We start from the raw sequence: 16568 nt of genomic DNA on the forward strand, positions 1-16568 counted from the left end.
TTTGATTGTGCTTCATATTATCATAAACATGAGGCGAGAAAAAAAAGACTACAAGCTCAATTCACTGGAGGACATGAAGAAACAAACCATTCTGAGCATATGCATCCAAGCAGTAAATGAAACACACTTGATAAACATTGAAGAGTCTTTGTTATTTTAAGTCCACAGCAATTCCTTCGAAATTCACTTCAAGGTGTTATGAATCAAACAGACATTTCCTTGTGGGCAGCTTTCATAATCAACATCCGAATGAGTTTTCCTTTTTAAATCATCCCAATCTGCATTCTCTGTTTTAATCTGCTGTTCAGATATTCCAAGTGTAGATAGCGAAGAAACATTTGCATTTCTCGAACAACAGGTTCTCTCGTTCTTTTTTATGACTCACTGCTGGCGATTCCACTGTCAACCCTCTCTGGTCCTAAGTGACAGAAACATCCTCATTCAATTTAAACCCTCTGTGACCATTTAAGCACGTGATTGGGGCCTTATAGGATAGATTAAGATAATGTGATCCTAAAAATATATACATAAATTGATCAAACAAGCTCTCTTTAAAAGCACGCTTGGCTTACACTTCTACAGCAGTGTTTGGACTTTTAAATCACAGCATCACTGCCGATTAGGTACGGAGCGACCCAAGTTTACCGATTAGCTCTGCCTATACGCCAAATTCCCCGTCAGCAACTCTAGCTTCAGATGGCACCTTCAGCCACTTCCCCTCTAAGCGTGTACATCGCTATTAAACCCCGCGGCAAATAAATACCACCGCCCGCCTTTCTTCTCAGTGCTAACAGCTCTCCTTCCCAAACAGGGGTCTGTGTGAGGCTGTGACACTCCTTTACAGAGCGTTATTGGATTCATTTCATTCCCAGAGAGGCTGCGCTGTGGCAAACGGAGGCAATTTAAAGCCCTGTTAAACTCAATCTTTCCGAGTCAGACGGAGGGAGATCTCATTCAGATTTTTCCGTGCCGTTTAAAGCGGCCGGCTGGGAGAAATGTCACTCCACTTGATTCCGAATCGGAGCCGGATCCGCCGTACTGAAATGATTAGTGGAAGTATATATGGAGGCTGAATTTTAAGCTGCACAAAAGCGATACTTTAAAGGAGTTGACACTCGAGCTTTCAGCAATTCTGGGGACTGTTTCTCTGCATTATGAGGAGAGTCTCCAGCAGCTGGTCTGAATTATACGCTTTCTCTCGGCGGCTCAGCGTTTTATAATAACAGGTTAGCGCACATGATTGCTGGGTAGGGGAGCACGGTGAGGACGGCGTGGGTAAGTAACAGAATAATGTTATAATAACGGAGAAACTGTTGTCAAAAGAAAAATGGCTCATCAAAGTACCTTTAAGCATGTTTTGCACTTAAAGCTTTCCTAATTCTACGTATCTCGACCTTCACCCTCCAGCATAATTCTATTAGTCAGCACAGCGCTTTTTAATGGCAGCTTTTTAATCAGCTGCTCTTTTTTCAGACTGGAGATGTTTACTCAAAATGTGACTAAAAGGATTAACTGTATTTGTTGGATTTAATACACCCCAGTTCCCACTCCCGTATCCGATATCTCTATCTCTCTCTCGTCACCGATCGAAGACACTCACGCTCTCCCAGGGTCTGCACTTCCACTGCGGGACTGTAGGCTCCGTATTCGGTGGAGGAGAAGGAGCGGATGTGGAAGACGTAGGCTGTCCCGGGCTTCAGGTTGTTGACGGTCACTGTGGTGGCGGCCGTTTTCACCGTGGAGTAACTTTGGTCCTTCTGGTCCTGGAGAATGAAACATACATGAAGAAATACATACATAAATAAGTAATAGACACTCCTAACTACATGTATGTTAGCAGGTATACGAATGAGATTGAGGCCAACTGACAACTGATCAGCCCAATGGCTGCTTCACAGTAGCAGCTTCGATTATGATTAAACAATACTCGAAATCAGAGACCCTGGGGAGATACATCTCTTCACGATTTCTTCACAGATTAATTAGTTGTTGATTGATTGGTTCCCCGTTTCTCCTTCTCACAGGTCTTCAGCCATCAAAGACTGCGCTACGTCTCAGACCGGCAGAGTTATGGCTCTCTCAGAACCAGGACAGTTTTTACAGCCGTATGTGTATGCATTTCCAATCCCATCTTTAAAGTTAAACTTCTATCCTTCCCCGTGTCAGCCCTCCGGAGGGGATGTGTATGTGCGCATCATGTCAACTGACCGATCTGGCCGGCGCTCAGAGACTCGCCTCAGTCTGTAGTTCTGGGAGCCTTCACCCTCTTCTGAAATATCCGGCTTTATTTATTTAAGAGAAAGGCACTGGTGGCTACATTTAAACTGACGATAAAGAAACAATCCCTCAGCAAGTCTGGAAGTTGATCCATTTGGAAAGTTTATTTCTTGCACAGCTAGTTTACTTTCTTATAACATTACATTTAACGTTTTTTTACATTTATTTCTTCTTCAGATATGATCTGGCATCTCAGTATAAAGGGGATTTAGAAGGCAAAAAAATGAAATTAAGAGCAGAAAAAGATATTGAAATCAAAGGGCACTGAAAGAAAGGAGACAGTACTTATTATTATTATTATTTTGGCCAAACCCTCACCAACAGACTGTGAAGATGCTTTGACTCCATCACACCGGACTCAAAATATTTGCTATCCTTCTAAACGTTGCATGTCATTTCATCTTCTGAATGATGCTTTCAGAGTAATCTTTAGTTTTGTGTACAAGAACATAAGAAAGTGTCCAACCGAGAGGAGCCCATTCGCCCCATCGTGCTCGTTTGGTGTCCATTAATAACTAAGTGATCAAGGATCCTATCCAGTCTGTTTTTGAATGTTCCCAAATGGTCTCTTCAGCCACATCGCTGGGGAGTTTGTTCAGATTGTGACGCCTCTCTGTGTGAAGAAGTGTCTCCTGTTTTCTGTCTTGAATGCCTTGAAGCCCAATTTCCATTTGTGTCCCGGGTGCGTGTGTCCCTGCTGATCTGGAAAAGCTCCTCTGGTTTGATGTGGTCGTTGCCTTTCATGATGTTGAAGACTTGGATCAAGTCCCCACATAGTCAAACACGAAATAAGAGAAGCATTTCCACACACAGCAGACTTATGCACACATCCGTAATTACTGTAATAATAATAATTATTATTATAATAACAACAACAGTTCCTGCTGGTGAAAAAGAACAGGTGTAACATTTACAATACTCTTCACAGAAGCGTATTTAATTATGGCTCTTGTCAGTCAAGCATAAGGGTAGTAACTTTTGTATCCATGTATACGTTGGCGTGGGCGTTGCGTGTTTGTTGAGACAGGCAGACGCACATGGGGCACATGTCTTCTGCGCTAAATAAAACTGCGGTAAAATCACCTGTCAACCTGACATCATTTTTTCATTTTGAGGAAAATTCAAATGTGACTGATGATCGAGAAACTTTCAATGTTTATCCGAACCTGAACTTCATTGCTCAGCCGCAGTGCGATATATCGTGGCGCTACGGTTTCCAGGAACCCAGGGTGGCTCATGTGCGTGTGAGTGTGCGTACCACGGGACACTGTCACTCCGATCAGGAGAGGGAAGAGATACAATACATGACAGCAAAACACTGGCTTTTCATACAGGTCACGCACTCTGTTCTCTGTTCATTCTACTCTGTGTGTAGAAACATAAGACAGTGTCCAATCGAGAGGAGCCCATTCGCCCCATCGTGCTCGTTTGGTCCATTAATAACTAAGTGATCAAGGATCCTATCCAGTCTGTTTTTGAATGTTCCCAAATTGTCTCTTCAGACACATCGCTGGGGAGTTTGTTCAGATTGTGACGCCTCTCTGTGTGAAGAAGTGTCTCCTGTTTTCTGTCTTGAATGCCTTGAGGCCCAATTTCCATTTGTGTCCCCGGGTGCGTGTGTCCCTGCTGATCTGGAAAAGCTCCTCTGGTTTGATGTGGTCGATGTCTTTCATGATCTTGAAGACTTGGATCAAGTCCCCACATAGTCTCCTCTGTTCCAGGGTGAAAAGGTTCAGGTCCTCAGTCTCTCAGCAGGACATTCCCTTCAGACCTGGAATACGTCTGGTTGCTCTCCTCTGAACTGCCTCTAGAGCAGCGATATCTTTCTTGAAGTGTGGAGCCCAGAACTGTACTGTACTGAGGTGAGCTCTATGTAAGACACAAACTTTCTGAGCAAATATTCAAAAACAGACTATAAAACTATGTTCATTAGCAAGTGCAATTAAAAATGTAATGGCATTTATACTCTACTTGCCTCGAACCAAATGTAATTTCATCTGTTTTAAGTCAGAATGGATATTTCTGGAATACCAAATGAGCAGGCAGCTTAATTCAATAAATGCACAGGATTAGCTGTACATGTGCAGGTTTTTATTTCAGGTAATCGTATCCAGTGCTGAAGATAAATTTGCTTCGACTCCAATCATCATGTGATTAAAAGCAGTTTCATGTACTTATTTGATTTAATCTGATCGTTGGAATCTGACACACGACAACTTTGCTTTCTTTCTTGTAGCGCCACAAAATAAATCCTGCTGTATGTGTTATAGGGGATGATATATTTTATTTGTATATAGTTCTCCTCCACTTTCAGATCAATAATATTCATTTCTTGGCAGATAAAACCCATAAAACCCTAGAATGGGAGAAATATTTGGCAGGGAGATTGAGCGATTACTGATTCCAGAGAGACAGAGCTGGAAATACCTTTTCGAAATATTTAATTTCGTATTCGGTCTTATTGTTGACGGAGTAGGTGGGTTCTCGCCATGTGAGGGTGACAGCCTTTTGTTCGATCCGGTCTGCGTGGATGTCACTGATAAGGGAAGGGGCTGGAAGAGAAAGAAAGAGAAGAGATAAGACCCCGGAGCCGAGCCCACTGAACCGCAGAATATTCTCAGTGTTCGCGTCGAAAACAGCCAAGACCTGGCATGAGCTTCTTCTGTGGTAAACATACCTGCACTTTCACCACGGGCTATTTTAATCCGTTTTATCATTACCAGAAGAATACAGTTATGAATAATTAACGCATTCTTCACGGTGCAAATGAGTTACCCCATACAAATGCAGTGCGACTCGAACCCACCAACACTTTCGGTCCCTGGGAGTAACTTTTTCACACTAACAGTTTTGTTAAATTGCTCTCAATTCAGCCAGCTAATAAATAAATAATTAATTAAATAAGATCGCAGCCCTTTTCTATGTTTTAAAAATGCTTTTACTATACTGGAGCTATTAACACTAAGTAGAGAAACTTTTTGTGTATGGCACTTTAAAACATGTTGTTTTCACCCAAAAAACTCACAGTGACAGTCTGGAAGCAGTAGTAGGATGTCTATTTCCATACAAAAGCTATAAAGAAGACATTTCGTCTCACACAGCAAAGTCACAACATCACTGTTTTCAATCCCGACAGCTTTGGGTTTGGCTGTGTGGCTGAAAGCTAGACTTGATCCCTAACAGGGTGAGGATTTCAGCGTTAGTGATGAGAATTTCCTGACATAAAATAACTGAAACATTACTGAACATAATTTCCTGCAATAGCATTACAGCCAAAGGTGGCAGGAGACACGTCATATAACTCGTGAAGACATTTCTCTCAGTCAGGCTTGAATCCAGCGGACTGCCGTAGATTTCTTGAAGAGACTCTCGTGTGCCGAGCAGGAAAATGACACTTTCGGGGGGTTTTCTGTCACAACTGCACAGGGATTTGTCCTTGGGCCTGTGCAGGGCTAATTTATATATGAAGTCCACACATTTCCTCCTAATTTGCCTGTCAATCACGGTGATTGTCTGTCTGGCTCGAGGAAGATGTCTGAGTCAAGACAACACAAACAGAAACCTGATGATGGCCAACTGCCAACTGCCTGAATTTCTTTCTCGTGTGCTCCGTAGGTTGAGGAGTTTCTCTCTTTCCAGCGTCGGCTCAAGACACACCCGCTCAGTTCAGTCTGTACCTGCAAAACCACAGCCGACATCTCCTGGGCACCTGGGCACTTGTGTCAGTATCCCAGAGCTGAACACGTATGAGAACATCACACTCGGGGGCTGTGGTTGACTCAAAGGCATGTCGTGATCTGTGGTCACAGACTAACGAAACCTTCTCCAATTGCCAATCTGTTACAACGTTTTCCAGGGGAAGTCTTGATTTTTTTTTCTTCACCCGTCTCTCTTGGCTTAAGCCGATCTATTTTAATAACTGTCTGACCACGAAGTTAGTTTTCGTTCAGCTGTATAATTCAACAGATAAACCCGTGTCCTGAATGAGAGCTTTATCTTATCAACAGATTTTAGAAACACCGTGAGACACGCTGGTGTATTCGCTGTCACCCGAACCCTGAACTGTTCCAAGAATCTGCTTAATTAGGTTTCAGATCGCGCTGAAGTCTTGATCAGCTGTAGACTCTGAGTCAACTGTAAAACCTGCAAACTTCTCAGCGGTGGAGAGAGTGATTAAAAAGGTCTTCTTATGTAAATTATAATTAATGAATGTTTCACTTAAGTAATTGAGAGCTCGGCTGGAATGAAAATCGGGTGACACTACGGGGCCCACAAGTTCAGCTCGTCTAACTGACATTCATCTCCTTTTCAAATTGGACTGAACATCTTTATCATCACGGGGGTGGCACAGTGGTTGGTGCCTCAGGGCTCCCGGCACGCGGGTTCGCTTCTCCTCAGGTGTCTGTGTGCGGTTTGCCTGTTCTCCCCGTGTCTCCGGCTCACCGCGTCCTGTTACTGGATAAGGCAGGTATTGATGATGAAGGGATCAGCTTGACCAGCTTGACCAGCGATTCTGCTCAGCGTTGATTATTTCCTGAGTCAAGTATGTGCTGCGTGTCTCAAAATGAGAACGAGGGTCCGCAGCAGTGAGAGACTGAAATCCTAAGTGCACAGAATTGATGCCGCACCTATTGTCCTCTGCGGCGCGCGGCGGCGCGTGTCTAACGGCGACAGAGTGACTTAGTGCTCTGGGAATGTTCCCCGGCTCTTATCGATACCGTTAAAATACTGCAGCTAATTGAAACCATATTTATGCAGCACTAAAAATGAAGTGGTAGCCGGATGAAAATGTGCAGATTGATACCACTGCAAGGTAATTACTTTTTTCTGCTGGACAGAAAAGAAAGCCCTTTTTTTTCCTCTTTGTAAAGGGGGAAGGACAGTGAACGTCAATTTGCGGTTTGTTTCCTGTCTTTGTGCTGATGTTGATTAGGCCTGAACAAAACACTAAATTGGCAATTAAAGTGGAAAAAGAAACTTAATTCCAAATAATTGTGGAGAAGTTATTGTGAGGCCTTCTGTAAAACTGACCAATTTAATTAATTCATAATGAAGTACTATCTTTAAATTTATATACAAATAGACTTGCATTAATTGATTTCACTTACATGAATGTATTGTGAGTGGAAGAACCTGCAATTGCATCAATTTAAAGAGTGAAATTACAGTCACAAAAACATCACTGGACTCTGGAAAACCATAACTATCTCCTGCATTGCGAAGGAGACGTATCTGATTTTTATGCATCATCACTGGCCCCTTACGAAGAGTGAAACCGTTTACCTCGCAGGTATAACCGGTTGACTTGAACACAAATTCGTCGAGTGCAGACAAGGCCCTGGAAGAGACACTTACATTTCCACGGCCGTGATTGTAAATTAAGATGCAGTGTCTGCTTGTAAAACTAAAACAAGATCTGGGATTAATGATGCTGATAATTATCTGGATGAGGATTCGACTTGAATGCAAATGATTCTTCCCTCTTTTTTATGGAAGTGTAAGAAGGTGAGACCGAATATAATGCAAATCTGACAAATTTTAAACCAAAGGGGGGCTCTGGTTTGCCTCAGTGTTTTTTTGTCAAGGAATATTAATGGCAAAACAGCTTATTGAGAATCTGCAAGATGGAGGAATTCGAGGTTACCTTCCTTTTCTGATGCCGGCTTTGGAAACCCCATCACTAATCGACCGCACAGGTCTTTATGATTAAATACACGTAATGATTATTGTTAAAGAGCGCCTAACACATGGCACAGAGAAGTATCATTCAAACAGGGCCCTCAGCATTTTCTTGTGGCAGTTTGCAGTGATTATAAACAAACGCTGTGTTGTTTATCGACACATTCCAAACATAAACTGCTTTCCTTCGGAGACGTGTGCTCCAGGGATCGTGCAGAGCCAAGCTTTACATGTTGACGCGGTTTTAATACCGGGAGGTACATGCTGGGATAATGAAGGAACAGTAACCAACCCCCATGACCCGTGATTGCAATTAGCACCCAATTAAAAATGCACATCTGTGTACAGCTGGCTCTTGATTGCACTCGTGACCGTTGCGCAAATACAATGTCAGACGCCGATACCTGTGTGAGGGGCTTGATCTTTAGGAGCTGTGGGACACTTCCATAGCGCTATGTGAATGTAACGCCCTTCATTTCATAGCAGAAAAAAATGCATTTTTTTTTTTGTCTTTCAATAACTTATTTTGGAATCGCCTATTGTTTGTCAACTCTGAACACAAGCCATTTCCTTTTTCTTTCCCCCAGGTTCTCAGGAGCAGTCCTTCACTGGGAACACAGCACTCATCCTTTGACCGTTTGCCTCTACGTCATTAGTTTAATCAGTGGACACTTTCCCAACATCCCTTCGGGCCGAGCCTCATCACACCTGGCCTGTGTTGAAATCGAGAGGCGGCTGACTGCTTTTCAGTCAGAGGAATTAAGGCGACAACACTAATCGCAAATAACAACCGAGAACAACCAAGAAGAGGAAGCGTATTGGTGACCCTCCATCTTTGGATACCAGTGTGCATTGAAAATAATTACAAATACAAGACAATTCCTGCTTTACACAATATACATCTACTTCTGTCAATCAATCAATCTATCCACCTAAGTTTAGGATCTATCTTTACTCTTTGGTCTATGATCGGTGTAAACTTTCAAGTAAGACAGGGACGGCGTTCAGACACACAGGGACAGAGATGCAGTTTTTCAAAACCTAAACCTGTATCTATCCATCTCTCCATCTATCTGTGTGCTGGGATATATAACACACTGTCAGTACAGTTAAATCTCTGTAGTAAACTGTAGCCTAAGGGTTACACATAGAGTTTAGCCTTTAGTTCACTGCTCTCAAGCCCACGGGGTCTGGTGTGTGAGGAATAAGCCCTCAGAGCCGCCGTACGTGCCGCTGTCGTTGGTCTCATTCTAACAAACAACTCAACAAACAGAAGCATTGTTTTCACTCTGCAAATGTCATTTTTTAATGAATACTTCAAAAAGATTGTGTTTAATTATTCAACTGAGTGCAAGCCCACCCACTGAAATTATACAAGGATTGTGGTTTAAAATGTATTATTGCAAAGATGACTTTACCACATCCTCATTGTTATGATCGTGTTAATTATGGATTTTCTAATTTATTTTTACTTATCATTTCCATTACCACGAATACATAACATTTTCTCAGCTGGAACTGATCACTTATACTCAACGGAAATTCAAAGAATAATTAAAAATAACGTGCAGTGCCTTCATAACAATGTGATCTTCCCTAACTTAAAAATAAGGCCCCCCATAGATTTTAGGATCCCTCTGTCCTTTTGTTTGGCAAACGTATTCACTGTAATTACGCTACAAAGAACCAGAACGCCGATTTGTCTTCATCAGACCATCTTATCGAATATTAAACGCAAAAGGCAGTCACTCTTGTCTCTGACGAAGCCTCCCTTGGCTCAGAAGAGAAGGAGGAGGAGAAAATAGCAGAAGGAGGATTCTGTGATCTGGAACATCTTATCCATCCGGATGAAAACAGAACATAAAACCAAAACAAGATGAAGAGCATAAGCACATAAGAAGGTGAAAACTGTGCTTCCAGGGTTTTGTCTGCTTTCAGAGCTTATTAAAATATATTGGTAGCGGTTCTGAAATGGGCGCACGCGATTCTTTCACAGAAACGCAATATCTGCAGGCAACGGTACAGACTTATGAAGTTATGCCGCTTAACTGGTTTGTGCCGTGTATTTGTTCCCTAAACTCTCAATATTAAAAACCTAAAAAAAAATTCAATAAGGAAAAAAAAGTAAGAAACTTTCAAAGCTGAATTGTGTATCAAGCTGGAAATATAAACTTTAAGCCATTTTTTTTCGGTCAAAAGGAAAAAAATATGTAATCAGAAAGCATCTCTGGGGGGCACGCTCGGCAGCTTACTCATTCATATTTGTTGTTTCTTTGAAGTCTGCAAAAATGATCAGCTAGTCCTTGCTCTGACAAACAAACTGGAGCCAAACCAGAACGGCCCTATTTCACCCGACTAACGATGCCGCAAATTGCTCAAGATAAATATGTTGTTTGTTGTTTTGTGCACCTGCGGGACTTGGTACTGGAATTGAAATGAAGTTCGAGGAACAGCTGAGAGCCAAGATCTGCCGGCACAGTTTTCAACCAGAGGAAAAAAAACGAATTCCAAAACCCCCGCCATCCAATCAAATGGACTCCTCCCAACTTGCGATCAGTCGCTGAATGATAAGACCAGTGAGAGTCATGTTTGGATCTGTGGAGTAACGTCTCCTTGGCAGACTATCAATCTGAAGCGACTTAATTTGTCGGACCGTAAACCACAGAGAAAATGCCATTTCCGACAACAGACAAACATAAAAATGTTAGTGGGACGCCGGTGTATTTCCCTGCAGTGGAATAATTTTGATTGACATCCCGGGTTACATTTAGGATAGCTGTTTGGGCATCTTGCCAAAGGCTGTCTGGGTTGTCTGCTGCACAATGCTGATAAAACGTCGCTGTGCTCTCTCAATATTATCTATGAGACCCTTGCTGACAGTCTTCATTTCTTTATAACAAAAATAAAAGCCATGAAACTTCTATGTGTGTTTTCTCCGAGTGAAAAGAGGCGAGTCGCGTCTCCAGAGATTCGTTCTATAAATGCACACTCGAAATACGTCCCGCACTTATTTTTCCAGGTAAGAAACGGTGCATTTGAGGCCAATAACTTCAAAACGAAGTCATTTTTAATCCTGAACTGCTTTCCTTGTGTCAGATCGAATGCATTGCTCAATAGCACAGCAATGCTCAGAGAATTATGAGGATTAGTTTTGCAGTTCTTGTGAGTAGATGCTGCAGTTTGTGTTGCTTTCCTTTAAAAACTGTAGCATTCATTTGTGATACATTTAGTGTTTCAGCTAGCACCACGTGTATTGATTGGTTGAACTGGTTGGTCTCTATCCCTGGTCCAGGAGTAGATAGTCCTGTTGTAAGTTTACCATTAAACTTGCAGGATCTGATCACCAGCCTACTGACACGCTACATCTCCAGTGTAAGAGGTCGGCCCCATTCCCGCCACAGGAACTCAATGACATAATCAAGTGCCCACAAAACCACAAACTCCACAGCCCTCTGACCCCGAGGCCCGTGACAGTGTTTAGCCAAAAATGAGCTCCTGGATCCTGATGCCTTCTGGCAGTGTGGTTGATTTCTACATTTACGGGGTTAGTTGGCGCCTTCTGGAAATGCTGCGTACGAGTGCCAGCAACCACACTGTTAAGCCAAGTGCTAGCGGTAGGCGCACAGGCACGAGCTGACAGGATCTCAGCGCACACAATCTGCCCCGGTATTCGCTCCCAGACTCCCCCGGTAGACACAGCTGCCCAGGACAGCTTAGCACCGCCCGAGACAGAGACCGAGGTGAAGTCTGAGCATTACTTAGACGCGACTGAACTTCGCGAAAGGAAAAGGTGTGGTCCTCGCGAAATGTCAAGGGAGAGAGGGTGTGTAAATAGGCTGCTAAAATAAAGTGCTGTAACGTGTTAAGATCCATTTAAAAATGATTATAACATTTCTACAACGAGGAGATTAGCTCTATTCTTCGTTGTATACAAATTAGTTAAGCGCTTTGCACTTCTCTTCCCGAGGAAAAGTCTCTCGTCCTTCCCGAAGATCGTTCGCTCGGATCATTCCCTTATTCGCGGATTTAAAAACGAATCTGATTGGTTTAGCGTTGGGGAGTCGTCTCCTCAGACCCACTAATGGCCGTCCGCACAGAAATACATTTGCAAGCTGAAACCCAGCCTGACATTATAAAACGAATCAACGGAAATTGAAAAGATAACCAACGTTTAATTGACCTCTGCTGGACAGTTGCCAAGGTTTAGAATCTGCCATTTAAAAAGAAAAAAAAAAACTTGTCACAAAGCCATAGAATATTTAAAAGCAAGTCGGCAGTTTTACTGGAGTCATTAGAGCAAAACGACCCAACTGAGATAGGTGTGAATAGCCCATGATTAGTTTTAACTCAATTAAACAAAATTAGGTCCATAACGCATCAAAACGGCGGTGAGTGCAATAAAATTTTACGCATTTCCCATTTCCTGTGAAAGATATCCTTTGAGAATATGGCTCTTTAAGTACCGCCGCTGCCAGGGGACGGGTGGCATTTGTCATCGCAGTACAAACACAGGATGGGGAGATGATAACTTACCAAGGTTACCTTTGTGCCTTTTCAATTACCAATTTGGAATGATTTTCTTCCCCCTTTAAACACCAATCTGCAATCAACAAATGAACAACTGATCGGTCACACACTGCAAAAGCAACTTAGTCCGTTCGTCCCCCAGGGGTGCTCTGCCCATCGAGAGTTGCCGGAAAGACGTGGCGTTTAAAAACATTTTGTCCGGCACGTTGACCGATACACAACTCCACACGGGAAGCAGAGCACCAGCTGAGATTGTACCACAGTTTGTTCCCAACCCACCAAAGTCATACTTAGCATAATGTAATATCAACTACTTCCTTCCCCGGTTCAGAACATCTATTTAATCTCGGCAATCAGTATGCCGCTGGTCGGACAGGGTTCACACACATCTGCGCTGGCTTTGGAAATTAATGCAATTCTACCTGCTATTATACTGCAAATTATTGTGGGTCAAATATACAAAATGAATATTGCACTGGATATTTTCACAGCTAGAGGCGTTTGATACCCAGTCAGGTATTATCATTTATATTATCGCTGAAATTGAAAAAGTGCCTTGTGTTGGGAAATAAAAGGTCCCCCAGGACGAAGTCTTCTCGGAGTCGGTGTTTGCATTTCTTAGGAAGACATATTGTGGATCGAATAAAGTACAGAACGGCAACAAATAAATTTACATCTAAAGTACACAATTATGTTGCTTGCAGCTGCACCAGCCTGACAGCCTGCTCCCCATCTGTGTGTGTTTGTGTGTTTTATTTTAGAAAGAAGTGGCCCCTCTTCATAAAGACGCATTTTTTTTTTTAAAGTATTTTGCACACTAAGATTTGGATTCTGCTTCCTGTGTTTTAAATCCGCACGCCCTCGCTGTGTCCTGCTATGCCGAACACGTTACTTTATTTTAAACCTGTTGCAAACGAGGGGGACCTGAAAGTAATTTGCATCCAGCTTCACTTCCTGGTGAGTGTTTAACTTTCAAGAATTCAGCGCAATTAAATTTTTAATTACCAGCTGAGCTAAATCTGAATGGTTGTTGATACTTAAATAAGCGGAGACGCGTTCTGCCAGCCTTCGCCATGTGCTGGAATATTCTCACTGTGATGAAATTTAAAACAAATTACCGGCAGCAGGTGTGACCAGTTCTGCGTTCGAGGAGGTCCACGATACATCAGATTTCACAGGTCACACAGAATTATTTCATTTGGACCCCTACGCCATTTCCCCGTGGTTCAGTTAAATAATGTACACTCTGAATGAAAACATGAATACCTCAAAGCTTTCCAAAACCAGAATTGTGTACACCTGGTGAGATGTCTTATTGATGTATGTATAACAACTATATAAATGAGATTGAACCAAAATCCATCCCCACAACACTGTCAATATGTGCGTCCGCTCCACCTCTTTCGATTTAAATTACTAGCCTTGACTCTCCGAAGCTACAGCTCCCTGATTTGTGAGCTAACTGGGCCCCTGTGATTGAAAGCTACTCGATACGACGATGTTGTTCAACAGGACGTGAGGCTCGATCTATTTTTCGTTGTGATGTTGTAACCCTTTGCCACGCAGCCTGAGCAGCCTGGACGTCACCGTGGATAAAAGCATCTTCTGAATGACGCCGAGACAAAAGCAATAAAAATGGTTCACTTCTCTCTTTGTTAGAGTATCATGCAGCACATTCAGTTAAAACTCAATCTGTGAAGGTAATCAGACATTTTCTGTGTGCATCTGACCACTTTTGTCCACTGTACCCGATGGCCACATCCAAAAACCTTGTTTATTGTTTTTCCTTTCCCAAATCCTCTGCCGCAGCACTTAGCATGTGACAGATGCAGTGTCAACACTACGCTGGCCGTACCTCCCGTGATTTACAATCCTCACTGATATTATTCAGTTCTGGTCCTCAATCTGAATCCAAAAAATAGATTATTATAGCACGTCTTTGTTTGTAATAAACCTTTCAGAGGAGTGCAATGTGGAGGGGTCAGGCACCGACATGCTGAAATGTATTCCCCTTTTTCCACACAGACTTTCGCTTGGCAGGGCTGCACATTCCACTGGATGCAAGAACAGAGCCACTTCAGATTGATTTATTTGAATCGGTAATTGAGGAATGAAACTGAACAAGCTGCTGCCATAACAATGATGCCCTTAAGGGAAATAATAGCCATCCAAGTCATAAACAGAGCGAGGGCCGATCTTTTATTTTTATAGGATTCAGGAAGAAGAGTCAGAGAGCATGCCTGGAAGCTAAAGATGGGCAGATTCCAAAATGAAGGTACAGGGGTCTTTTTCTTATCATATAATGTGCCCTGCCCTTAACCCTGTGTCTGCTGGGGTAGATTCACCACAACCCTGCACTGAATGAAGCGGTCATTGAATATGGATGTACGAATGGATATAGGTATAATGTATATATTCAATTAACTTTAAAATGATATTTTTAATACCCTATCATAGACCGGAATAAACAGACTAAGTCATACTAACGAGAAACTCTTTCCTTCGACTGGTTTTAGTAAATCGCGCAACACTTGAACATTTCTCAGTAACAACGACGATCCCAGCTAACAGTTACTGAAAATCTATATTAGTTATTGAAATATAATGCAGAATAATATACAGTGAGGGAAAAAAGTATTTGATCCCCTGCTGATTTTGTACATTTGCCCACTGACAAAGAAATGATCAGTCTATAATTTTAATGGTAGGTGTATTTTAACAGTGAGAGACAGAATAACAACAAAAAAATCCAGAAAAACGCATTTCAAAAAAGTTATAAATTGATTTGCATGTTAATGAGGGAAATAAGTATTTGACCCCTTCGACTTAGTACTTGGTGGCAAAACCCTTGTTGGCAATCACAGAGGTCAGACGTTTCGTGTAGTTGGCCACCAGGTTTGCACACATCTCAGGAGGGATTTTGTCCCACTCCTCTTTGCAGATCCTCTCCAAGTCATTAAGGTTTTGAGGCTGACATTTGGCAACTCAAACCTTCAGCTCCCTCCACAGATTTTCTATGGGATTAAGGTCTGGAGACTGGCTAGGCCACTCCAGGACCTTAATGTGCTTCTTCTTGAGCCACTCCTTTGTTGCCTTGGCTGTGTGTTTTGGGTCATTGTCATGCTGGAATACCCATCCACAACCCATTTTCAATGCCCTGGCTGAGGGAAGGAGGTTCTCACCCAAGATTTGACGGTACATGGCCCCGTCCATCGTCCCTTTGATGCGGTGCAGTTGTCCTGTCCCCTTAGCAGAAAAACACCCCCAAAGCATAATGTTTCCACCTCCATGTTTGACGGTGGGGATGGTGTTCTTGGGGTCATTCCTCCTCCTCCAAACACGAGTTGAGTTGATGCCAAAGAGCTCGATTTTGGTCTCATCTGACCACAACTCTTTCACCCAGTTCTCCTCTGAATCATTCAGATGTTGGCAAACTTCAGATGGGCCTGTACATGTGCTTTCTTGAGCAGGGGGACCTTGCGGGCGCTGCAGGATTTCAGTCCTTCACGGCGTAGTGTGTTACCAATTCTTGGTGACTATGGTCCCAGCTGCCTTGAGATCATTAACAAGATCCTCCCGTGTAGTTCTGGGCTGATTCCTCACCGTTCTCATGATCATTGAAACTCCACGAGGTGAGATCTTGCATGGAGTCCCAGACCGAGGGAGACTGACAGTTATTTTGTGTTTCTTCCATTTGCTAATAATCGCACCAAATGTTGTCACCTTCTCACCAAGCTGCTTGGCGATGGTCTTGTAGCCCATTCCAGCCTTGTGTAGGTCTACAATCTTGTCCCTGACATCCTTGGACAGCTCTTTGGTCTTGGCCATGGTGGAGAGTTTGGAATCTGATTGATTGATTGCTTCTGTGAACAGGTGTCTTTTATACAGGTAACGAGCTGAGATTAGGAGCACTCCCTTTAAGAGAGTGCTCCTAATCTCAGCTCGTTATCTGTATAAAAGACACCTGGGAACCAGAAATCTTGCTGATTGATAGGGGATCAAATACTTATTTCCCTCATTAACATGCAAATCAATTTATAACTTTTTTGAAATGCGTTTTTCTGGATTATTTGGTTGTTATTCTG

The 16568-nt window shown here is 42.7% G+C and overlaps 1 protein-coding gene across 1 annotated transcript in view; it reads right to left on the reverse strand.

The window, feature by feature from the left end:
* The window catches only part of epha10 (EPH receptor A10), a 140649-nt gene that overhangs the window by 26109 nt on the left and 97972 nt on the right, over positions 1-16568 (reverse strand). Inside the window, exons 6-7 of the mRNA XM_066717577.1 lie at positions 4705-4829; positions 1601-1763 (exon numbers count right to left, since the gene is read on the reverse strand). Of these exons, the coding sequence (XP_066573674.1) occupies positions 1601-1763; positions 4705-4829 (288 nt within the window). The remainder of the gene's footprint in view (positions 1-1600; positions 1764-4704; positions 4830-16568) is intronic.

This window comes from Amia ocellicauda, chromosome 11 (genome assembly GCF_036373705.1).
Source record: "Amia ocellicauda isolate fAmiCal2 chromosome 11, fAmiCal2.hap1, whole genome shotgun sequence".
Classification (NCBI taxonomy): Eukaryota; Metazoa; Chordata; class Actinopteri; order Amiiformes; family Amiidae; genus Amia; species Amia ocellicauda.